This window comes from Thamnophis elegans, chromosome 13, assembly GCF_009769535.1.
Source record: "Thamnophis elegans isolate rThaEle1 chromosome 13, rThaEle1.pri, whole genome shotgun sequence".
Lineage (NCBI taxonomy): Eukaryota > Metazoa > Chordata > Lepidosauria > Squamata > Colubridae > Thamnophis > Thamnophis elegans.
In genome coordinates, this window is record NC_045553.1 from 20,630,212 (window position 1) to 20,654,614 (window position 24,403).

At 43.4% G+C, this 24,403-nt stretch overlaps 1 protein-coding gene across 1 annotated transcript in view; it reads right to left on the reverse strand.

Moving 5' to 3' along the window:
* Positions 1 to 24,403, reverse strand: part of ANTXR1 (ANTXR cell adhesion molecule 1) — a 126,053-nt gene that overhangs the window by 54,411 nt on the left and 47,239 nt on the right. The window contains exons 10-12 of the mRNA XM_032230097.1: positions 23,209 to 23,307; positions 1,663 to 1,732; positions 151 to 229 (exon numbers count right to left, since the gene is read on the reverse strand). Of these exons, the coding sequence (XP_032085988.1) occupies positions 151 to 229; positions 1,663 to 1,732; positions 23,209 to 23,307 (248 nt within the window). The remainder of the gene's footprint in view (positions 1 to 150; positions 230 to 1,662; positions 1,733 to 23,208; positions 23,308 to 24,403) is intronic.

Genomic DNA, 24,403 nt, shown 5'->3' on the forward strand with positions numbered 1-24,403 from the left:
GAATCATTCATCAGATGCTTTTCAAGGGTAGCCAGACTTGAAATCCTAGCATGGATGGCCTCTCCATGATCCTCCACTTCAAATTCACGGGGATTTTTTTTCTTCCAGTGGGCGCTTAAGCAAAAAGGGTAGATTTCCGAGCAAACTTACGCAGTGTGTGCTGGAGATGATAACGGAGCTCGAGATGAAGCTGAGACCATCGTTCATGCTCACTTGGAGAGCAGCTTCCCTAAAACAAGGAAGGAGAGGAGAAATGACTTGTTGGGGTAAAAGATTCACAATCCACTTTCTCTTGAAAACACAACACTTTCTTTGCATTGTGGAGCTCGGATATCTTCAACCAGGTGGAAGTCGGTAGAGATTCTCCCAACCTCCAGGCCCTGGTTTTCCTAAATGTGCTTTTTCAGGAGGCAACTGGACTTTCTTGTTTTTTTTCTTTTGAAGACATTTTGCTTCTTATCTGAGAAGCTTCTTCAGCTCTGACTGGATGGTGGGGGACGGAAGGATTTATACTCCTTGCTGGTCATTTGCATCCTTTTAGAGGGTCCTTGAAGCACTTGGAGGTTTATCTGTGTCCTCAGGGACAACCATGGCCTGGATGACTGAGAATCTCTACAGGCTTCTAGCTATCCAATTTGGGATGAAGACCCTTGGAATGGTGTGGGAGTAGGAATGGATTTCCAGAGGAAATATTGCAGACTACAGGAACCATTTGCACCACTCAGGTGACCCTGATGACCCAACCTCCAAGTGCTTTAAAGACCCTCTAAAAGGATGAAAACCACCAGCTGTCTGCAAGGAATCTAAATCCTTCCATTCCCCACTATTCTGTCAGAGTTGAAGAAGCTTCTTGGATGAGAAGCGAAATATCTTCAAATAAAAAATAAGAAAGTGCAGTTGCCTCCTGAAAAAAGACCTTTGGGACTTCAGCTAGGTCAGGGGCAGAGATGGGTTCCTACCAGTTCGCACCTATTCGGTAGAACTGGTTCGTCAAATCTACCGAACCGGTTAGAAGAGGTTCCACCAGTGGATGTGGAAAGCAGGCCATACCTACAGAAGAGGTTCCAAATTTTTTTGAAACCCACCACTGGTCAGGGGTCCCCAAACGTGGCAACTTTAAGATTTATGGACTTCAACTCTGGAGAGACTGCAGAGGAAGGGATTACAAAAGAATAAATTATGCTGGCTGGGGAATTCTGGGAGTGGACATCCACAAGTCTTAAAGTTGCCAAGTTTGAAGACCTCTGATCTAGATGATCCTCAGATGACTTGGGCTTTAGCTGTGAAGAATGGAAGTCTACCCTCACATCTACAGAGCAACCAAGAAGTCTACTTGATTTGCTGAATGACCAGAATAGCAATGGAATAGGCACCTCCATGGCAACCTTCTAGATTTTAGAAGGTGGCCATATTGCTGCAATCAAAACCCTGCCCCATTTCCACAATGGGCAAGAGGTTCCATCACCATTTTCTACCCTCTATTTTGCTTCTTGGCTATCCTGGGGGCGGGGGGTGGGGTTCACTTTGGATAGCAGGCTATTCAGAACAGTCGCTTCCTTCCCCCAAATGACTAAAATTCTCCTGGGCAGATCAGAAAGTGCAGAAGCAAAAGAAAATTCAACGGCAAAAGTTACAGCAAACACAACCTTTTCATAAACCTACATGCCAGCTTCTTGTAAGACAGGTGCCGGGCAGAGTAAGTAGGTGTCCTCCACCACAAAGGGTTTCTCATCTGGAAAGAGAAGCAGAGAAAGTGGTTTCAGTTTGAAGCAACTTTGGAAAGAACAATTTAAGGCGTGGGAAGCTTTGTATCCAAATATATTTTATACTTCACACTGTTTCCCTCTTCCTTTGAAACATTAACAGAACTCACCATGGTCTGAGAATCAGCGTCTCCACTCGATAATTGACAGGATGTTGGTCTATATTTATGACCAATGGGGAAAGATAGAAAAAGGGATTGGTTCACACATCAAGGCTTAACCCAAAGCCTGGTTTAAAAAATCTGCAATTCTTATTTACAGGGAGAAACTTGGCTATGGCTTCAGGGGATGGCCCAATTCATACACAGTGCTGAAAGAAAGGGCAGATTTTCACACCATTTGATGACCCAACTCTGTTTTATTCTATTCCTGCATATTGTTTGAGCTTGCCTTATAAGCTTTTTTAAATCTTTTTTTTAATGTTAAATTTTATTCACACATCATAAAAAATCAGAGAATGTTAAGAACTGGACATCCATTCCAGTCCAATTGGTGTAGGAATCTAATAAAGTTTGCCCAACAGATCTCCAAACGTGGCAACTTTAAGACATGCTGGCTGGGGAATTCTGGGAGTTGAAGGCCACAAGTCTTAAATTTGCCAAGTTTGGAGACCCCCTGCTCCAGGGCAAAACCAGGCAGATTGTTCCACTTAATCAACTACTCATTTCATTCAAATATTCCTCCTCATATGCAGCCCAAATTTTCTTTATTTTCAACCTGTTGAAGCTTGTCCTATTTTAGAAATTAATAACAGCAAGGTCCATATTTCAGCCCTCAAGATATTTGTAGACTACAATGATATGTCCCTTCAGTCTTCGGTTGAAGCTAGGGTTAGGGTTATACCTTTCTGCTAGCAATTTATTTAATTCATAATGATTTTTTTCAGTGTTAATTGTTAAACATAAATTCTGATTTCAGGAATATATCTAGTTTTGCAAACATGTTCTCTTAGTGGTGTTTTACTGCATCCTGAAGCTGAAGCGCTGTTGTCCCATTTCTCCTAAGATTTACAGAATTGGTGCACATAGTGTGAATAACCCTGCTGATGTGCGCTTGTGAATAATGGATGCACACTCTCCACGTTAATTTACTATAATCGTGATTGCAAACCTAAGACGCGCAGATCAAAAGTGACACGCCAGAGTTTGGGTGACACATCAGCATTCACCAACACCTGGCAACAACTATTCTCTTTTTTTTAATAGTTTTTTTTTATTTTTCCCATTCAAGTTCATTCACAAGTATACATTTTTATAGTTGCTATTTAACATTTGTCTATTCATTATTAGTCTCTATATTTATTTTTACACACATATATAATTCAGTTTGGGTCACTTTCTTGCCACCCCGTGCCTCCATCTTATTTTGCAACAACCTTGCTTCTTCTATCTTCTCAACCTCCCTTTTCTGCCTTCTTCGTTCCTCCTCCCCTTCTTCCTTTCTTCTTCCCCTCTCTTTCCCCTATCCTCCTCCCTTCTCCTTCTTACCCTCTCTCCTACTCTAGATTCCACACCCTTGCTTTCTCTGCTTTACCCTTTCTTCCTTCCTCCTCATCCTCCCTCCTTTCCATTCGCAACAACTATTCTCAAAAGCATATCCCAATTGTCCCATTCTTGCACTACAGATAGTCCTCAAGTTGAACCCATAATAATTTCCATCGCTAGGTGAGTTAGTTGTTACGTGAATTGTCTCCATTTTACGATCTTGCTTGCCACTTAAGTGAATCACTGCAGTTGTTGAATTAGCAACACGGTTGTTAAGCCTATCTGGTTTCCCCATTGACTTTGCTTGCCACAAAAGTTGATCTCATTGACCCTGGGACATGGCCAACGTCATAAATATGAACCCTCTGCCAAGCACCCAAGTTTGGATCATATGACCACGGGGATGTTGAAAATGGCCGTAAGTCACTTTTTCAGTGCTGTAGTAACTTTCTTGTTCCTCATTTGGGGCATATATTGCCACTAATAATGTCGTTCTGAAGTTCACTGTTACTTCCACCATCAATATTCTCCCCTCCCCATCTTCAAAAATTTGATTTGATTGTATTGTCTTTCTAATATATTATGCTATTCCCTTTTTGCTTTATCTGCCAATGTTGTATATAAATTACCTAATTACTGCATTCAGTTTTGGTCGCCACGATGTAGAAAAGATGTGGAGACTCTAGAAAGAGTGCAGAGAAGAGCAACAAAGAGGATTTGGGGACTGGAGGCCAAAACATATGAAGAATGGTTGTAGGAACTGGGTATGTCTTGTTTAATGAAAAGAAGGACTAGGGGAGACATGATAGCAGTGTTCCAATGTCTCAGGGGTTGCCACAAAGAAGAGGGAGTCAAACTATTCTCCAAGGCACCTGAAGGTAGAACAAGAAGCAATGGGTGGAAACTCATCAAGGAGAGAACCAACTTAGAACTGAGGAGAAATTTCCTGACAGAACAATTAATCAGTGGAACAGAAGTTGCCTCCAGAAGTTGTGAATGTCCCAACACTGGAAGTCTTTAAGAAGATGTTGGATAGCCATTTATCTGAAACGGTATAGGGTTTCCTGCCTAGGCAGGGGGTTGGACTAGAAGACTTCCAAGGTCCCTTCCAACTCTGTTATTGTATTGTATTGTATTGTAATTTTTCTTGTTCCCAAAATTATTTATGTTGTTTTCTGATATGTATTTCCTGAGGATATATAATATCCAATTTCAATTTTCTAACATTGAATATGTTTCTTCTTTTTGTTGCCGAATTTGCTGTGGTAACTTTCAATAGTCACCAAACGAATTGTTGTAATCCAAGGACTCTCTGTAGAAGAAATAAGCCATATAAGAAATGTGCCAATAAGCCACAAAAAGATTTCCCCCTCACACAATTCTCCTTGTCCCAAAGGTCCTTCAAGGCAGCTTCTCTTTGAACTTCCCCTGCGCACTCTTTGAGCCTTGAAGATTGGCTTCCCCTGAAGGACAGAAGGGCTGGGTGGAAATCTGAACCCAGGCCTTTCCGCACTTCCTGCACTTCTTTTGTTGTTTTTCCTTGTCACACAACTGCCCTGTAGCCTCCTGGGCACTATCCATCTTCAGGTTGCCCTGTAATTAAACCTACGAGATGGAACGGCTGGTAGGATTTTTAACTTGACCACTTTGGCTTGGCTGTTCCTTAGTTTTGGCCAGACAGTCAACGCCGCAAATCTTCCTTTGTTCAACCCAAGAGGCAACATTCTGCTTCATCCCATCCCTGAGCGGTGCAAAATGGGTCAGCGTCATACCTCTGCTGAAATGCTCATGTATGAGAGCATGGAAGGAGCCTCCATTTCTCCTGGCCTGGCCTGGTTCAATCTCTAGCCAGTTAAAGAAGCGAGAATCTTCTCTTTCATTAAGTCTGGGATGCTCCGCTCCTACTCCGCTCCACTCCTGCTCCGCTCCTGCTGCTGGGGAGAATTGCTTTGAGGTCCTACCGTTTGTGAAATCATTCGGCTTTAGCCTGTCTGGTTAAACACAGGAGTTCCAGGTTGTCACCCCAGATTGAGGACCCAGGATTGCTGGGGGCAAGAGGCTGACTCTGTAAAGCTCTGTGAAGGGGTATATAAGCCTTAGTGCTATTGCTATTCCTTCCTTCCTTCTCTCCCTCTGTCCCACCCAGTGGTTAGAATGCAGTATTGCGGGCTAACTATTTATTTAATTAGTTTGTATGCCGCCCACTCTGGGAAGACTCAGTGGCAATATAAGACTCTACCCACCATCAGCAGTTCAATCTTCACTGGCTCCAGGTTGACTTAGCCTTCCGTCCTTCCAAGGTGGGTCAAATGAGGACCCAGACTGTTGGGAGCAAGAGGCTGACTCTGTAAAACCACTTAAGAGAGGGCTGTAAAAGCACTATGAAGCATTATATAAGTCTAAGGACTATTGCTAATTGTGGTAGGAAATGGGGCCACTCACTTAACAACTGCCTTGCTTAACAACAGAAATTTGGGGCACAATTGTGGTGATAAGTCAAAGTCCACCTGTGCAAGACAACAGATCTTCTCCTTATTCTCCAGTCCCTTCCTGTTGTACCAGTGAATCTCAGAAGAATGCATACTCTCAGCTATCTACCCCACCTGGCTGGTTCTGGGAAACGCCCAGCTTGTGATCTATTTTTCCCTGGCTACAAATAATTCATTCATTCTTGTGTCTCTCAGGCACACAGATCCATGGGTCCATCTCTGCTTTCTCTGTCCTGACCTCAGTTCACTGAACGTCATCCTGCTCATTACTGACCAAAGATAGCTGAGGGACTTGCAGATTTATCTTTCAATCTTTCAATGAACTTTCTGTTTCTTTTGGAACAGACTTATCCATGGATGGAGCCTGAGTAAGCAAAGTCATGTTGTAATTAATGGAGTCTTTTTTTTTTGGCCAAAAACACATGGAATGAACAGCTGGACAGGATCACAATCATCACCTCAAGGTTGTGATCTCCCTCTTTTAAGGTGGAATTGTGAGGATCATAATATTGTTATAATCTTTTTGGCCTTGATAAGTTTGATTTTTTTTAAAGCCATCCAGAAGAGAAGTCTTTTAATCTCTTTTCAGATTAAATAACACTTGTTATTTCTTCTGGGTTAATCTGACACTGTTTTTTCTTAGACCTTTGGTGGTGGGACTCAACCTGATGCAGCAGGAACTCAAAGTATTTGTTGTAAATCTAAATGGTGGTTGGAAGAAGATTGGATGGTCCTGGATCTGGAGCAGGCTAGTATTTCTGCTCCAGAACATAAGCCCTTTTCTAGACTAGGCTGGGCTCGGTCTCCACTTCTGAAGGTTCAATGTCTATGGAGATTCTCTGTCATTCAGATCATGGTTGTCCCAAAAGTGGACTTTCTGGTTTTTCTTTGAAGATGTTTCGCTTCTCATCCAAGAAGTTTCTTCGATGAGATGCAAAACCTCTTCAAAGAAAAACCAGAAAGTCGTTGCCTCTTGGAAAAAGCGACTTTGGGACTTCTGAACGTTAGTTTTGTAAACGATTCTTCTTCTTTTCATCAGGAGCAATGGATCTTCTACCCTACTTTGGTGCATAAGAATAACACTCAACACAGATGTGGTCATTTTTAGATAAAGCAACTTTTCCATTCTGAAGTTACTCATGTCTGGGGTACAGTGTAAGCAAACTAAAATATATCTTAACATTTGCACATGGTTTTTTGGGGGGTGGGGGACTGCTTATCCAGATGCATTTCTGATTTTTTTTATGGGAGAAGTCAACTGGCAACTTTGAAGCAACCTGAGAATAAACACTCAAAACACACATCTGTAACCATCGCAACAGCCCAACAGAAGTATTATAATTCTGACACTGCAGACTGTGGGAGGGAAGCTGAGAGAAGTGGGGCTTGCACCTCATGGCTGGTCAAAGTTATGTGAGCCTGCAAGCACAACACCACCACTAAATGTGTGCATGTCACAACGGGAGGCAGCTAGAAAAGAAAACCTCAACTGCACTTAGCAAATCCTTTGGAATCTGCAAAAAAAAAAAAAAAAAAAAAAAAAAAAACAGCAGCGAAGGTCTGCACCAGAGAAAGCTTTTCCCCCCCTTCCAAAATAAATAAATGAAGCCCCGCCCCTTTCCTAGAGCTCCAAAATATTTAACGCTGCTTGCAAATCTTCTGCTGAAGGAAGGAAAACTTCTCCCCGATTGAAAAATAATCGGAGGAAATGCCAATCGTGCAACCTCACAGGCTGGGATTCTAAACTCTTCACGTTACTAATTTCATAGCTTTTGCTGATAAAATTTTCCTTTGGAGTCTTCTTAGGAAAATCAGTTATGAATTCTGTGCTGTTTGGAGCCCAACTACCAGATTTTATTAAAAGAGTTGGCTTTTTTGAACAGCCGCTCACTTCCTTAGATGCCACGACGGACCAACATTTCTTGCCACCCTAGACTAACAAAGCTCTCCTCCTACAGGGTTAAGAGTCTGAAAGTCTTTTCTTCAGCATGACAAAACAACTAGACACAACTAGACAGTTTCTTCCCCCACAACATCACCCTGCTGAACACCTAATTCCCACAGCACTGTCTTAGGTCTATAGATATTTACACAGGCAGTAGGCTGCACTGCTATTCAAGGTTGTCTCAGCCTTCCATCCTTCCGAGGCGGGTCAAATGAGGACCAAATTGTTAGGGGCAAGAGGCTGACCCTGTGAACCTCTTAGAGAGGGCTGGAAAGCATTTAAAGTGGTATATAAGTCTAAGTGCTATTGCTATTATCCTTCTCATCTTTCTCATCTTCTAATCTTTCCTACTACCTTCTATTGGTATCTTATGATCATCACTTGTTATATCATGTTTAATGAATGTAACTGTGATTTATTTTTATAAATCTATCTACCTATAACTTTGTTGTGGGTATATACACCGAGAGCTTATGCAGCGGACACAATTTCCTTGTGTGTCCAATCACACATGGCCAAACTTGTTCTACTCAAGTTTCCATAATTGTCTGCAGTAGCGGATAGAGTATTTTTTTACATTGGAAGGTAGACAATCGCACCCAAAAGGAGCCTGTCACTCATCTGCTCATCTGTTTGGTTTGGGGCTTCTCTTGTGAAAACAGATCTTGCCCCAGCACATTCCTCCCTGGGTTATTCTGAGGCAACTGTTTTTCCCTCCTGGTGCACATAATATCAATTTCTTTTACAATTCCTACGGCAAGGAAATCTGCCTCCAAAGAAGAACACGGTGTATCTTTCCTCATCCGGGAGACTGATGAATTTGCAAAATTGGACAAACACGTCCTCACTGGATGCAGAAAGAATGGAAAGATGAACTCTGCACCACCAATGCTTATAAACTGTAGCTTGACATGTGCAGGGTATGTGCAAAGACATCTGGAATTCTTCTCTTGTTTATCTAAGCCACGGGAATATTTCTTCCCTCTCTTTTCTTTCTTTAAGAAGCCTTATACAACTGTCCTCACACTCCCAGAAACTTTTTCCCTAAATGAAAAAACAAAGAGACTAAGTAATAGACAAGCAAACTAGTGAAAAGGACGAACAAGAAGCCAACGAAATAAATTTCTTGCCATTCCTGTTTTTCCACTTAAGTGCTCCAAAACCATATTATTTTTTTTAAACGAATCTTGTAAAATATTCTGGGCCTCACCTACCAAGGAGGAAAGTTTTCAAACAAAACAATCAAAACAAACAAACAATTTTCGTAGTTCAGTGCCAGGTTTCAAAGCTCTCTTTTATTTCCATGGTGGTTCTGCAAAGCAAGAAAGAGTGAAGACGTTGCTTTTTTGCAACATTGGAAAACATTGCAAAGTACGTATGCCTTTTAGAGTTGGAGAGATAGTTGGCATTTGTGAAGTTCCCAAGGAATAGATTATATATATATATTTCCCCCTTTAGACATATCAAATTTTTTTAGATGAGTTTCTTCTTAAAATTTCTTCATCTGGTTGAGAGAGGCTGGCTCTGTAGGCCTTCTGAACACCTAGCAGGAAGAGGCGAAGAGGCGTTGCACTCCGGATCCCATCATCCTCAGCCTGCACGGCCACCAAGATTAAGAGGTATAATCTGCCCGGGAAGCATGAAATCATAGCAAAAATAGTCGCTGGTGTGTTTTTCCCAGCCTCGAGACTCTCTGGCTGGTCTCATTCATCATTGATCTCATTTATCACTGTCGTGACTCAAGACCTCATGTTTCCACTTTCTGAGAATATTTCATAAGATGGCTGTGGTCTCCCCTGCATTTCATCCGATCTTCCTTTGTTGTCTGGAGCTCCTGGCGGGACCCCGGTTCAGCTGGGTGGGGGGTACAATTAATATTTTGCTCAGTGAATTTTTTTTTTTCTTCATCACAGGCACAAGACAGCGTTCCTTCTTCTTCTTTTAATTCCCGGCACACAAACAAAGCATTCGTTTACATAATTTTCTTTTGACTTCTTCCTGGAAATTGTTGGTTGCAAAACAAATGTTGAAATTGGGAATCCAGATAGGGAGAAACGGGGATGGTGATGGGCCCATCTGGAATGTGGTGGGCTTGTGAGGTAGACAGTGTCAGGGTTCCAAATAGCATCCACAAGTAAATCAGAGTCCAAGGCAAATAATTGCTCAAAGGTCCAATTTATTAAGGAAGCCCTCTTGGCACATCTGGGAAAACCCAAATCTAAAAGCTTCCTGGTTTTCCCCACCCAGTTGAAAGTCCAGGATCTTGCCCGCACACCCACAAGTCCATCCCATGGTCCAATCTCTCACTGCCATGCTGGCAGTTCCACCCAACCTGTTCCGATCAGGTGCAGAGATGCAGAAACAAAGGATGAACTTGCCTTTCTACAAAGAATGTTGTTATGGCTACCTATCATCTAACTCCGTACAATCCCCCATCCCATTTTCTCACCATAGAAAATGCATAGTAGAATAATAGAAATGTGGCAGGCCAAAGACCCAATAGAAAAGATGGCTGCAGGCCTGACAGACAGACCAACAGCTGTCTTGAGCATGCCGAGAGGAACAAGGCCTACCAGCAGACACCCTTCTCAAAAAAAGGTCACGTAAGGGAAGCTGGAAAAAAGACAAATAAGTACCCCAAGAAGCCCAATGGAAGACAGGGATGGCACCAGACCTCAAAAAAACTTCTGAAGACCTCATTAGCCGTCCCAGGGCCCATTTTGCAGAAGCAGACTGATGAGGTTACCAAACAAGAAAGGCAATCCAGAGCAATCTTGGCCTTGATGCTGAATCACAGAGCAAGAGTATCCAGAGTTGTGAAGGAGTCAGAAAAGACAAGATGGCTCCAGAACCATGCGTTGTTCATCAGTGGTGGGATTCATTTTTTTTAACTACTGGTTCTGTGGGCGTGGTTTGGTGGGCATGATGTGGCTTGATGGGCGCAGCTTGGTGGGCATGGCACGGGAAGGATACTGCAAAATCCCCATTCCCACCCAATCAGCTGGGACTCGGGAGGCAGAAAATAAATGGGGCGGGGCCAGCCAGAGGTGGTATTTACCAGTTCTCCGAACTACTCAAAATTTCTGCTACCGATTCTCCAGACTGGTCAGAACCTGCTGAATCCCACCTCTGGTGTGTATGTTAAAAGGGGGCGGGACTTGCTTGTATCGTTACAACTGTCATCATGACTTTTTTGACCCACAATCCTGGCTGAAAATCAAGGAGGCCAATGGATTCTTCCAGACTCTTCCCTCCTTGGCCAGCTCACTACAACACACCCACCTCACCTTCATTGATGCCTCAACATGCAACCAGATCCCACCACTCCAATTAAAATACAAAGGTTTTTTTAAAACACAGGAGAAATAAAATGCCGCAAGACAATAACAGGTTGATACTAGACCTCAGGATATGAAAAGAAGGGAAGTTCCTGACTGTTTCCAAAGAAAAGACAACTGTATCAGCTTCCTCATTCCACAAAGACCTTTAAAAAAATCTAGGAAAGAGATCAGATGGGAAGGAAGGGCTTCTCTTGGCCATCTGCCAGGTCAGAGAGATAAATTAATTAACTCTCAGGTCAGAGTTAATTATAAGGATTTTTATAAATCCTTATAAAAAAAATCTGGCAGTATAAGAAGGATCTGTCTCTTTCTCCTTTGTCTTAGGCCAGTGATGGTCTAACCTTTTGGTCATCACATGCCAAAAGCGTGCGCGCATTCATGACAGTGCACACATGCATGCCAATACCCATAATCCAATGCATGCACGACTCCCCCCGCATACATCTGCGCATTTGCACATCACACACACCCCGTGCCCCATTTTGGGCCAAGCAGGTCTCCCTAAAGCTTCCTGGGACCAGAAATGGGCTGCAGGGGGACCCACTGAATGCCCCCGCTCCCTGCACATGTGCACGCGGCCCTCTTGCCCCCCGCACTGGCGCGCATGTCTCCCGCATGTGCCCTGCCCCCATGCATGTGTGGCAGAAACCCCAAAACCAGCTGGCCGGTGGGAGCCATGCACGCATACGCGGTGGAGCTGAGCTGGGGCGACAGCTCAGGTGCTCGCAGAGAGGGCTCCTTATGCCACAGGTGGTATGTATGCCATAGGTCGGCCATCCCAGTCTTAGGCCAAACCTGGCTCAGGAATTCTGAGAGTTGAAGTCCATCAGCCTCCAAGTTGCCAAGTCTGGAAACCGCAATCTTAGGCGAAGAGCGCAGAGCTCTGACTCTCTAACCTGGTTGTAATCCTGGTTCTCCTTCACTGGCACAAAACCTCAGAGCAAGAAGGCATCATCTTCATTGGCCCAAGAGACCTTGGGGCTCTCCAAAGGCCTTGCTGGGTGCTGCGTGTTTTAAAAAGGATGGGAGAACCAAGCAACCACTTCAGTGGAAATGGAATACAATTAACTAACTATGGTGCATGTTGCTAAGCAATCCCTCTTCACCTTTGACTTTAAAAAAAATCAAAGAAGAGTTGATTTGATAAGTTGGGTTGGTTGCTTTCTTTCTTTCCTTCCTTCCTCTTTCTTTCTTTCTCTTTCCTTCCTTTCTTTTCTTTCCTTCCTCTTTCTTTCTTTCTTTCTGTCTTTCTTTCTTTCCTTCTGTCCTTCCTTCCTCTTTCTTTCTTTCCTTCCTCTTCTTCCTTCCTCCCTTCTTCTTTTCTTTCTTTCCTCTTTCTTTGACTTTCTTTCCTTTCTTTCATTCTTCTTTCTTTCTTTCTTCTTTCCTTCCTCTTCTTCCTTCCTCCCTTCTTCTTTTCTTTCTTTCCCCTTTCTTTCTTTCTCTCTCTTTCTTTCCTCCCTCTTTCTTTCTCTCTTTCCTTCCTTCCTCTTCTTCCTTCCTTCCTTCTTCTTTATATCTTCCTTCCTCTGTCTTTCTTTCTCTCTTTCCTCCCTCCCTCCCTCTTTTCTTTCTTTTCTTCCTTCCTTCTTTCCTTTCTTTTTCTTTATTTCTCTCCCTCCTTCTCACACCCTCCCTCTCCCCTCTCTTCCTAATCAATTTATTGGTCAATTTTTAGCGTTACACTCCTGTCTTTATTATGTACAACTCAGAGGAGTTTATATAATGCTCGTCTCTCTTATTTTCCCCACCATAACATCCCTGTGAAGTGGTTTGCCCTGAGATAGTTACCCACTCAAAGTCCCCCATTGGCTTTGATGCTTGAGGGAAAACTGGGATGATGGGAAACCACTCATAATCCCACAACGGGAAGGGTTTGTTTAAAAAAAAAATCCTGGAAGAAGGACACAGCAATCACGGCCATTGTGAAGAAGAAGAGATGAAGGTGTCCCTATCTGGAGGAAATTTCCTGTCAAGCCTCCATCGATGGCCATGTTTCCATCAGGAGTGCCCCTGGGGTTGGCCGAGAGCCACGATGGTGGGCGGGATGCTGCAAAGCTCCGCCCCTTTTGTACCTGCAAGCCAAGTTGATGGATGCACAAAGGGGTGGGGTGTGGACTGCATGGGTGTGGCTCCTGCATTTAGCTATTCTTGGGTGATCCCGAACAAGCCAAGCCAAGCTGAGTTGGGCAAGATTAGGACTTGGGAAGCTGACAACCAGGAAATTGCAAAACCCTAGGCTAGTCTGGCAAGCGAACGGGAAAAGAAATCCAGAAAACCAAAAAATCAAAAAGCCCTTTAACTTCCAGGCGGGTGCCAGGAGAAGTTGCAGGAAATGCTCAGGAAGCCCTCCAGGGCCTTGCGTCAAAGGAGACGTTGAATGTTTTTGCACCTTCCCTATTTAGACAAACTCCTTAGCTAAAGAAACCAGGGCAAGATCTGGAGGCTCTGGAGGGATGAATTCTTGGAGAAGCCATAGGGTAGATAGAAAAACCAAAAGGACACATATAGGGTGGGTGAAATCAGGCTGAATAGCAGTGACTGTCAGAGGGATCTTGGAGTCTTAGTGGACAACCATCTAAATATGAGCCAGCAGTGTGCAGCAGCAGCAGCCAAAAAAGCCAATGCAATCCTAACATGCATTAATGGAGGGATACAATCAAGATCAAGGGTGGTATTAATACCACTTTATAAAGCCTTAGTAAGACCACACCTAGAGTACTGCACCCAGTTTTGGTCACCATACACTATAAAAAAGAAACTGGGACTCTAGAAAAAGTGCAGAGAAGAGCAACCAGGATGATGAGGGGACTGGAGGCTAAAACATACAGTGAACATTTGCAGGAACTGGGCCTGGCTAGTCTGGGGAAGAGAAGGACCAGGGGAGACATGAGAGCAGTCTTCCAATACTGGAGGGGCTGCCGCAGAGGGTATCCTGCTTGGGCAGGGGGTTGGACTAGATGACCTATAAGGTCCCTTCCAACTCTGTTAATCTGTTACTCTGATACAGCTGGGTCATTGCTCTGCCAATGGGAGGTGTGTTGAAAAGATAGAAATCATGGAAGGCGTCTCAAGAAAATGGAGGCGCCTCCATAGCTGGAGATGGTGCCCCACCGCTAACTGTCCGGAGCCTGGAAGGGATCCCCGAAGCATCAGGTGGAGAACAGCCTCAGGAGACCCAACCTCCAGGAGAGGCATCACTTTCTCAACCTCAGGGACAGAGCAATGATGCAACGTGGGTGGAAAGGGGGTGGGATTTATTTTTAAAACTCTTAACATGGATCCTCCTTTTAAAGGTTTACATTACAGCTTCTGTGTGTTTCCGACCCCCACACGTTATGGTCCAAGGGCCTTAAGGCAGAGCCACAAGCCACCCCCCGATGGACAAAGGCGGAATGGCTGAGGACTGGAAGGCTGAGACAGACCGAATTTTTGTCGATCCTGGAAGATGAGAGACTCTGTAAACCCTTTTCTACCCAAATAAACCTCCAAAAGCTCCCCAGCCTCTGATCTCTGCAAGGGGCTGAAAAAGCGTGGCACGACAAAACCGCGCTCATCAAAATCGCGGTGATAAAATTGCGGCGCTAAAGCCGCGACGTCATCACCGCGCGTCATCACCGCCGCGACAACAGCGCGGCAACAGAAGGGCGCTTTAAAATGGCGCCGCGGCAGAAAGCCGACTTCAATTAAGGTAAGAGTTAGGATTAGGTTTAGGGGTTTGTTTTAGGGTTTGTTTTAGGGTTAGGTTTAGGTTTAGGTTTAGGTTTAGGTTTAGGGTTAGGGTTAGGGTTAGGGTTAGGGTTAGGTTTAGGTTTAGCGTTAGGTTTAGCGTTAGGTTTAGCGTTAAGTTTAGGGTTAGGTTTAGGTTTAGGGTTAGGTTTAGGGTTAGGTTTAGGGTACTGAGTGCTTGGGAATGTGCGAATTTGCCCTCCGTGATTATGTCATTGCGGTAGGGTCGCGTTTTTCCTTAGCGCTTAGAACGGCGCGAATTAGTCTTCGTGCTTATGTCTCTGCGGATAAGGGCTTCGCGGATTTGTGGTGGAACCGAAAAAAGATGGTTTCTGTGCCTGTAGGATGGAAGCCTTTTCAGATCCACCCACAAATCCCCCTGTGGACACCCAGGTTATCCATGTAATTTTAGGATTTTTTTTTCTGTTTGCACCTGAAAGAAATGAAAGCGAGACACACCTTTCCTGGCTCTTTGCTCTATGAATTGTCTTTTCTTTTCTTTCTTTCTTTTCATCCATCCATCTTTCCTTCCTTCCTTTCTTTTTCTTCTTTCTTTCTCTTTCTTTCCTTTCTTCCTTTCTTTTTCTTTCTTTTTCTTCTTCCATCCTTCTTTCTTTCTCTTTTTTCTTTTTCTTCTATCTATCCATCCATCCATCTTTCCTTCCTTTCTTTTTCTTCTTTCTTTCTTTTTCTTCTTTCTTTCTTTCTTTCTTTCTTTCTTTCTTTCTTTCTTTCTTTCTTTCTTTCTTTCACATAGTTGATTTCATGTAGGAGGACAGGGTTTTGAATGGCTGAATTTCCTGGGCTTCCTTGTTCTGCAGCTTTCGGTCCAAGAGAATTGCCAGCGGCCTCCAAAGAGAATCTTGGAAATCTTCACACTCTCCAGAAATGTTTGCTTATTCTGGCCCCAAAATGTTTCTGAGTCTCATTAGAGAGAGAGAGAGGAGAGAATATTCCTTCCAAGAAAAGTCCCTTTAAAAAAATGGAACCTATTTTGCGGGGAGGCCAGAACGCAGAGAGAAGGAGCGACTGGTGCCTTCCCTCCGCCCCGAAGCCAGACCAAATCGCCTGCTGGAAAGGGCAGCAAATGAGGAATGAGCGTTTGGCTATTGCTCTAATGAAAACCATGCCCCAAATCGTGCTGAAGCAACCCAGTTGGCATAGCAGCAGCCAAAGTTACTGACAAAGCTGCTTCCTTGCTGGGTTGGAGAGGAAGGAGGAGAAGGAGAAGCAGGAAAAGAGAGAGGACTCCCTTATGGAGTTTGCTTCTTCTAGGAGAAGGATGATGTTTCTGGATCCTTCTGCCTTGGCCGAGGGTTTGAACTAGAGGTGGGGAACGATGGCCCCTTTACAACCTGTGGACTTCGATGCCCAGAATTTCTGAGCCGGCCAGAATTCTAGGAGTCGTAAAGGGGCCATTGTCCCCTCCCCTGGTTTAATCAGACAGTCTCGTGTTGGCTCTGCCTCCAGCCAAAGTGTGATTGCAAATAAAGTCCATGAAGAAATGAGACATTTCCCTGGCTGAAAATGGAATAAAAAAAACTTCTGGGGACTTCTGGGAGTTGAAGCCTACACATCTTAAATTTGACAAGTTTGAGAAACACAGAAGTAGCCTTGCTGGACTTGGTGTTCAACATACCCTCCTGATCACCACCATGTTGGTTGGGGACGATGGGAGTTGTTCACTATCCCCAAGAAGGGCAAGTTGAGGGCTCCTAGTTCAGGCATGACTCCTTCTGGAGACCTTCTCAAGAGCTCCCCCTGAAGGGGAGCCAATTATCCTGGAGAAGCTGGTTAGATGACCAAAATGGCCAACCGTAGCTCCTACAATTAGTGAAAGGGCATCAAAGTAATTCTTCTTCTTGTCCCATATCCGTCATCGGACATTGGTGATCATGTTGATGATCCTATTAGATCCTATTAGTCCCTTAGATTTTGAAGCCATGATGTTCTTCTTCTGCCTGGCCCTTGTTTGCCTTCAATCTTTCTCTGGAGGATTAAGTGAAGAATGTCCTATTTTTCCGAGTGTCGTATCACATGTCCAAAATATTTCAACTTTCGCTTTTTTATGGTTTTGATTATTTCCCTTGGCTTTCCCAGGTGGCTTATCGCCTCCACATTTCTGATTTTGTCAACCCAGCTTATACGTAACAGCCGCCTGTCAATCCACATTTCAAAGGCTTCTCGTCTCTTGAAGTGGCTTTCTGTCTGAGACCAACTCTCCACTCCGTAGAGCAGGATAGAAAAGATGTAGCCTCGGACGAGCCTCATTTTCAGTCTTAGACTTATGTCGTGACTGCAGAAGACCTTTTCCATTTTGAAGAATGCTGATCAAGCTTTCTCTATCCTTTACTTCAGGGTTCATGTCTCAGCTTTCATCTAAATTAGAACCGAGGTATGTAATCCTTTCAACTTTTTTGAAGAGATGGGTGTCATAAATATCTCTTATTCATTAGCTGGGTGAAGATGGAAGAAGGGTGGGTTCCTACTGGCGTTGGTAACGGTTCACTTTGTGGGCGCTTTGCGTGCGCAGTTCACTGTAAATTGTTCTGCGAAGACCATGAAAAACTTATGCAAAACATGCTGGCAACAGCAGCGGAGCCCGGAGAACCAGTTTGGGGGCGTGGCCAGCCTGGGCCGCTTCCTTCCTTCCTTCTTTCTTTTTCTTCTTCCTTCCTTTTTTCTCTTCTTCCTTTCTTCTTCTGTTCTTCTTTCTTCTTTTCTTTCTTTATTTTCTTCCTTCCATCCATCTTTTCTTCCTTCCTTTTTCTTTCTCTTTCTTGCTTTTTCTTTTTTCTTTTTTTTTCTTTCTTTCTTTCTCTCTCTCTCTCTCTCTTTCTTTCCTTCCTTCCTTGTGTTCACTGTACATTGTTCTGCACATACACGAAGACCTGAAAAACTAATAAAAAACATGCTGGCAATGGCAGCGAAGACCGGGGAACTGGTTTGTGGGCTTGGCCAACCTGGGTTGCTGCCGGTTCTGCAACCCAGGCCAAATTACCACTACCGGTTCTCTCAAACCCATGCAAACTGGTATAAACCTCTGAAACAACCTCATGGGAACATGGTAGAAAAAAAGGGGTTTGCCAGGACATGTTTAGGCCACAGTTAGGCACAAGTAGGGAAAAGGCCACCGTTCGCTTCCCGTTATTGACATTTGGTGGGAAGTCAGAATTCTCTTGCCCAGGATGAACGTCCTCCAGAAATTGGATGCCAATGTTTCTCTTGGAAGTTATACCTCCTGGAACCCAGCCAGGTGTTTTGGGCAGTGTGGTTGCGTAGTTATATAGAAGCAACTACATTTTCTAATTTCCTTTTTGTTTCTTTTCAACAGTTGAGGTTTGTGCTGGGTTCCCACAAATCTTTCTATTTCTCCAGCTGTTTGGGGCAAAGGAGACGTTATCTTCCTGAGAGGAAACTTTGCAGAATTGGAAGAGTCCTTCAAAAGGTGGACCACTATCAATCTCAAAATCTCCTGAGGTTCCAAATGAGGAAAATATTTAGCATGAGTTCTGGGGGGCTGGTTTTAGCTATCCTCCATGTTATCCCTCTTGGTGTTCTGCAGAGGTGCGGAAACTTCATTTCCCACAATCCTTTGCCAGAAAATAAAACTAACTTGGGGAAGCCTGCTTCAGAGTAATTCAATTCAGCAAGTAAACTCTTGATAGAAAGATCCATAAAATTGGGAAATACTTCTGATTGCTGACTCAGCAACATCTTTCTTCATCGTTGGAAAGGCACACTCAGGCTAAAGGCAACAACAGCTCTTTATTGTAACAGAACAAGTATGTACAATCCAGCGAAAGTTGAGTCTGACAGCAGTCCTTTTATAGGGAGCTGTCAGACCCTTTGACCAATGAGATTAAACCTCTGTTCCCGCTGGAACAGAGGATCTTGGTGGAAACCATTATAACTGTAGCTAGTATCTAACACCCGTGATCAGCACTTTTTGGTCTCCAGATATGAAGGGGCTTCGGAACTTCCTTTGGCTTCCCATCCGTCTTCTGAATCTGCACTGTGTGTAAATCAGGGGTGAAACTCAGCAGGTTCCGACAGGTTCTGGAGAACCGGTAGCAGAAATTCTGAGTAGTTCAGAGAACTGATGAATACCACCTCTAGCTGGCCCCAGAGTGGGTAGGGAATGGAGATTTTGCAGTATCCTTCTGAGGAGCTCCCCCAAAGAAGAGGGAGTCAAGCTATTCTCCAAAGCACCTGAGGGAAGAACAAGAAGCAACGAGTGGAAACTAACCAAGGAGAGAAGCAACCTAGAACCGAGGAGGAATTTCCTGACAGTTAGAACAATGAACCAGAGGAACAACTTGCCTCCAGAAGTTGTGAATGTTCCAATGGTGGAAGTTTTAAAGAAGAGGTTGGATAACCATTTGTCTGAAATGATATAGAGCTTTCTGCCTAAGCAGGGGGTTGGACTAGAAGATCTACAAAGTGCCTTCCAACTCTGTTGTTCTAGTCTAAGCTGTTCTCCTTGGCATTCATTGTCCCTACTGCCTGCCTCACAGAAAGGCACCATAAAATCCTAGGGCTAGAAGTCACCTCAGAGGTCTTCTAGTCCACCCCTTGTCCTCTGAGGTTTGTGCGATGAAGAGTTGTGAGAATTTTGTCTAGACAGAAAAAATGAAGGAAGAAAAATGTTGTGCAATGTCCTGATGTTGGAATGATTGTGAGAATGGTGGGTTTCAGGAGGAGGAGGAGGAAGATGTAGAAGAAAGAGGAGGAGGAGGAAGAGGAGGAGGAGGAGGAAGAAGAGACAACACTTTCGGGGATAAAGGATAAAGCAGAATTGTGGCTCAGAACTGTTGGGCTAGGTTCATCTGAGTAAAGTTGTGTGAGAGCAGGACTGGGGGAAAACATTTGGAAGAATCTCTCCTAAAACTCCTAAGTTTCCTCTCTTAACGTTTCCCTTTTATTTTTAATTCAAAATATTCCTGTTGGGCTCTTGGCTTCTTTGATCTACCTAGAGTTGCAGTTTTTGCCTTTGTTTTTTTTTCTTTGTGGCTTTTTTGTGGCTTCTCTATTCATTTCTACGCTTCAGCAAAATCGCTCCTTTTTTCCCCACAAGGATGGCAGTTTTCATGGGTAAATGTCACCACCGGAAAAACTTCCTTTGGGATCTTGTTTTCCCTGAGTGTTACTCAAGGTTCAAACTTGGCTTGTTTCAGTGCTCTGCTGAGACCAGAGTTTTTCCCCAGAGGTCTCATGGGCATTCCAGTGGTCACCGGTTTTGGTTCATATTTCTTTACATTTTGCTACTATAGTGCTTGTATGTTGCATGAACTACATTGTGTAAAATGGAGTCAGGTGCTGAGCTACATGGCAGTCTGTACTCCTACATGCCTTCCCAAGTTTTTTGCAAACCCCCAAATTTTTTGCATTCTTTTGATCCATCCAGATCTAGAACCAAACAGTATCCGAGCACTGACAGAGAACAGCATCAGAAAAATATGAACTAACAGATTAACAGAGTTGGAAGAGACCATCTAGTCCAACCCCCTGCCCAAGCAGGAGACCCTACACCATTTCTGACCAATGGCAGTCCAGTCCCTTCTTGAAAGCTTCCGGTGATGAAGCTCCCACAACCTCTGAAGGTAACTTCTGTTCCACTGGTTGATTGATCTCACAGCCCCTCAAGTATTGGAAGGCTGCTCTTCTGTCTCCCCTGGTCCTTCTCTTCACTAGACTAGCCATGCCCAGTTCCTGCAACCGTTCATCGTCTGTTTTAGCCTCCAGTCCCCTCATCATCCTGGTTGCTCTTCTCTGCACTCTTTTTAGAGTCTCAACATTTTTTTAATAGTGTGGTGACCAAAACTGGATGCAGTGCCAATTGATGAGCAGCTTCCTCTCAATAGGCATTGTTTGCAAGCAGGATGATGTCCTCATTGCTGGACTCCTGCAACACCCTCTATGAGGTGTTATCTTTGGAGCATGCTGGAAGCTGTAGAACACGGGGATGACCATGGAGGGACTAGGAAACGAATGGAAAGGAGAGAAGATCTAAGCCATCAAGAGATGAAGGACTGAGGAGATTCAGGGCTGCTGATCTCATAAATCGCAGCTCAGCTCATGTGGAGAAAAATCCACAAAGAAGCATTTCAAGCCATTCAAAGGTCTCCACCTTCATGATCTCACTATAAATGAGGAATGGACACTCCTTGAGCGGTTTCCAAGATTCTGGTTTGTATCTAAATATGCATTAAAGACACCTCCCTGAAATGGGTGTAGTTCTTGGTCTTGCCAGCTGCAGGAAGCTTCCCCATGAATAGCCTGCCAGTGGGTCAATCCCACCAACATAAAATAACCCCTGATTGAGAGTTGTTGGCCTAGTGTCCAATCCAAAGGGTGGCTTTTATCTTTCAGTGTTATGTCTGCAATGTTGGGATGGCCGGAACATCCAGGCCTTCAGAAAGGACACCTGGGAATCTCTCCCTGCTCTGGGATGGCCTCCACGGTGTGAATTCTTTCTTCCATGGAGGTTCACACAATTCTAACTCTCCTTGTATTTTTTTAAGCAAAGTTTTAATTTTTTGTTACATATTTTAACTTCTTTTGTAAACTAAGAGTTGTGCGGGTTTTCCCCCCTTAACATCTTCTCGTATGCATAGTTCATTTTACATCATATTTCCATTTTCGATTTCAGCCATATTATTTCCTTTCCATATTTTCCATCTTGTTTAATTTCTTCTTTATTGATAAACAATATCATCATTTGTCCCTCCAAATTAATCAAATTTGACATTTCATTTCCATCTGTTATTCTATTTTATTATAGATAACCTATATGCTCAAACTTAATTTTGCTTCATAAACATTTTACTTTGTTAATTATCCACAATTAATAGTATTAATCTATTTCCCCCACATTGTATTAGCTATATGCCATTGGGAATATTTCGTATTTCATTCTATTCTACTAATAACTCCTTGTATTTTGAAAGCATGTTGAAACTTTTCGATTCCATCAAAATCCCACCAAGAGTTGGTTGTGTAAGAAAATAAAATGGCGAGTGAGCAATGAACACCTGGCTTCATTGCCCACATATTCAAGTGACGTACTTATGAGGTTATGGTACACTTGCTGTAAGTGCCACAGCTGTATTCTCCGAACTGCTGTGGAAGGTTTAAATCAGGGGTGTCCAAACTTGGGAATTTTAAGATTTGTGGACTTCAACTCCCAGAATTCCCCAGATGGCATAACTTACTCTCTTGTAATCCCTTCCTCTGCAATCTCTCCACTTAGATCAGAAGTCTTCAAACTTGGTCACTTTAAGACTTGTGGACTTCAACTCCCAGAATTTTCCACCCAGCCATGCTGGCTGGGGAATTCTGTGAGTTGAAGTCCACAGTCTTAAAGTTCCCAAGTTTGGACACCCCTGGTTTAAATTCATTTCAGAAGCCATGGGGGGACAGTTGTGAAGCTGCTGTGAGTTCACAACTCTCTAGTGTTCTTTTTGCCATCTCTTCTGGTAAGGTGGGTGGGTTATGAACCTGTTTCTTCCGATGCCAACCCCAAGTGCACAGGATACATCAGCGTATCTTAAGAGTCAACCTACAGTATTTGCAGAATTGGGCCTGATCCCTTCCATTCTGCACCAGAACATGTCTGGAGAAAGCACTGTGTTGTGTGAATCCAGCCCAACAGAAGCAAAGGGCAAAAAGATACAGAAAAAGAAAAACCTCTCCATGTCCTCAAATGTCCATGGAGGTTCTCAGTCATCCAGGCCCTGGTTGTCCCAAAGGTGCTTTCTTCAAGAGGCAACTGGACTTTCTGTATTTTCTTTGAAGAAGTTTTGCTTCTCATCCAAGAAACTTCTTCAGTTCAGTTCAGTTCAATTGAAGAAGCTTCTTGGATGAGAAGCAAAACGTCTTCAAAGAAAAACCAGAAAGTCCAGTTGCCTCTTCTAAAAGCACCTTTGGGAGTGCAACAAGGGAGAAGGCAGCTGAGCTTAATCCCAACACTTCCATCATCAGCAGTGGTCAACCGATGAGCTCGAGGGGACCATAGGGTACAGGCAGAAAAGCCAAGATGATGTCTCCAACAGTGAGACTGAAGCGCTACCCATTCTTAGGTATGTCTCATGGGGAACACCATAGCCACTTCCATCTTGCCTTCTTTTGACCATATCCTGAAGATAACTCTGGATTCCTACCAACCTTCTTCTCTGGGTCAAGGACACTTGAATGAAATTGGTCATGCAAAGCCGAGTTACACATTCCTTCCTTCCGTGAGGATTTTTAGCCAATGCCACAAGCGCCACACAAATGAACAATGCAACACAACTATTATTAGGACTGGAATCATCCTCATCACAACCATCATCATCATCACCACCCTGTTGGTGATGGTACCAGTTTTGCTTTCATCATCCTTAAGAAATCAATAAAGGTACATAAAATCATTAGATACACAGAATTGATTGGTTGATGGACCTTAGGACAACTTACTGAGCGTGACTGTCTCATTGATTCTGAAGCTACAGAGGACTCGATCCACATTCCGTGCGTGTCGGAAGCCATTTCCTGTCACCACAACTTGGAAGGACTCTGAAAGTAAAGAGAAACCACTTATTTGAGAAGGGCATTAGAGGGTTTTTTAAAAAATTGATTAGGTGCCAACAAGACATTTTGTTTTAATCCTAGCAGCCACCTAGATATTTTTCATGATTTTAAAATAATTCCTGATTCATTAAAATTATAATTAAATGATAATGCAAGATGAAGGAACTTGGCTCAAGCATTTTATTTGTGGATTGTTTGGTTTTACTTTTTTGACTTGACTCCCAGCACTCTATCAACCGGAAAAATTAAGATAACAATAGAGGAGACTCTACATAGCTCAGGGTTGGACGCTTCTGAGCTTGGCAGTTTTCTTGCAGATGTTTTGTTGAACATGAAGATGCTACCTGGCCTGGTAATGAAACATCTGCAAGCAAACTAGCAAGCGAGCTCAGAGAGCACCAAAACCTCCAGAATTAAGCTAACTTTCAATTTTTTTGGCAGTGATCTTAATTAAGATCCTGAGAATGTGGCAGAGCATATTTGGGCACATGTTGGAACAAGACACATAATTAGTAGAGGCTCAACAGAAATGGAAGTCCTCACAAATGCTCCCGAAATTTATAACAGAATCATTTCTGAAAATGATGAAACATACAGCTGTAAATGACGTTTTTATACAGTCCATCTGTTTGCAGCTGTTTTCTTCTAGCATCACAGAAGGGCTTTGAGAGTAGAATTTGAGCAGTAACCAACAACAGAAAGAAAAAAAAAAGGTGATAGTCTTAGGATACAATCTTATCTCATCCTAAAAAAGACAAAACATTTGGAGGAAATTGGTGGAACACTTAATATTTTGTAAAACGTAGATCCAATATCATGCCCGTTAAGACATGCCAGTGGAAAAACTGGTCTGCAGACAAGAATTTGTTTATTACTCTTAACAAAGAAATTGAACATTTTGGGGGAATTGAGAGAAACAACTACACAATGCAGAATGTGTGTGTGTGTGTGTATGTATGTACGTGTGTGTGTGTGTGTGTGTGTGTGTGTGTGTGTGTGTGTGTGCACCATTTCAATCATATTTGGTCCAAGACTAATTTTGATTTAAGTTTTGGCCCCATATGCTAAATGGTTGAAATTT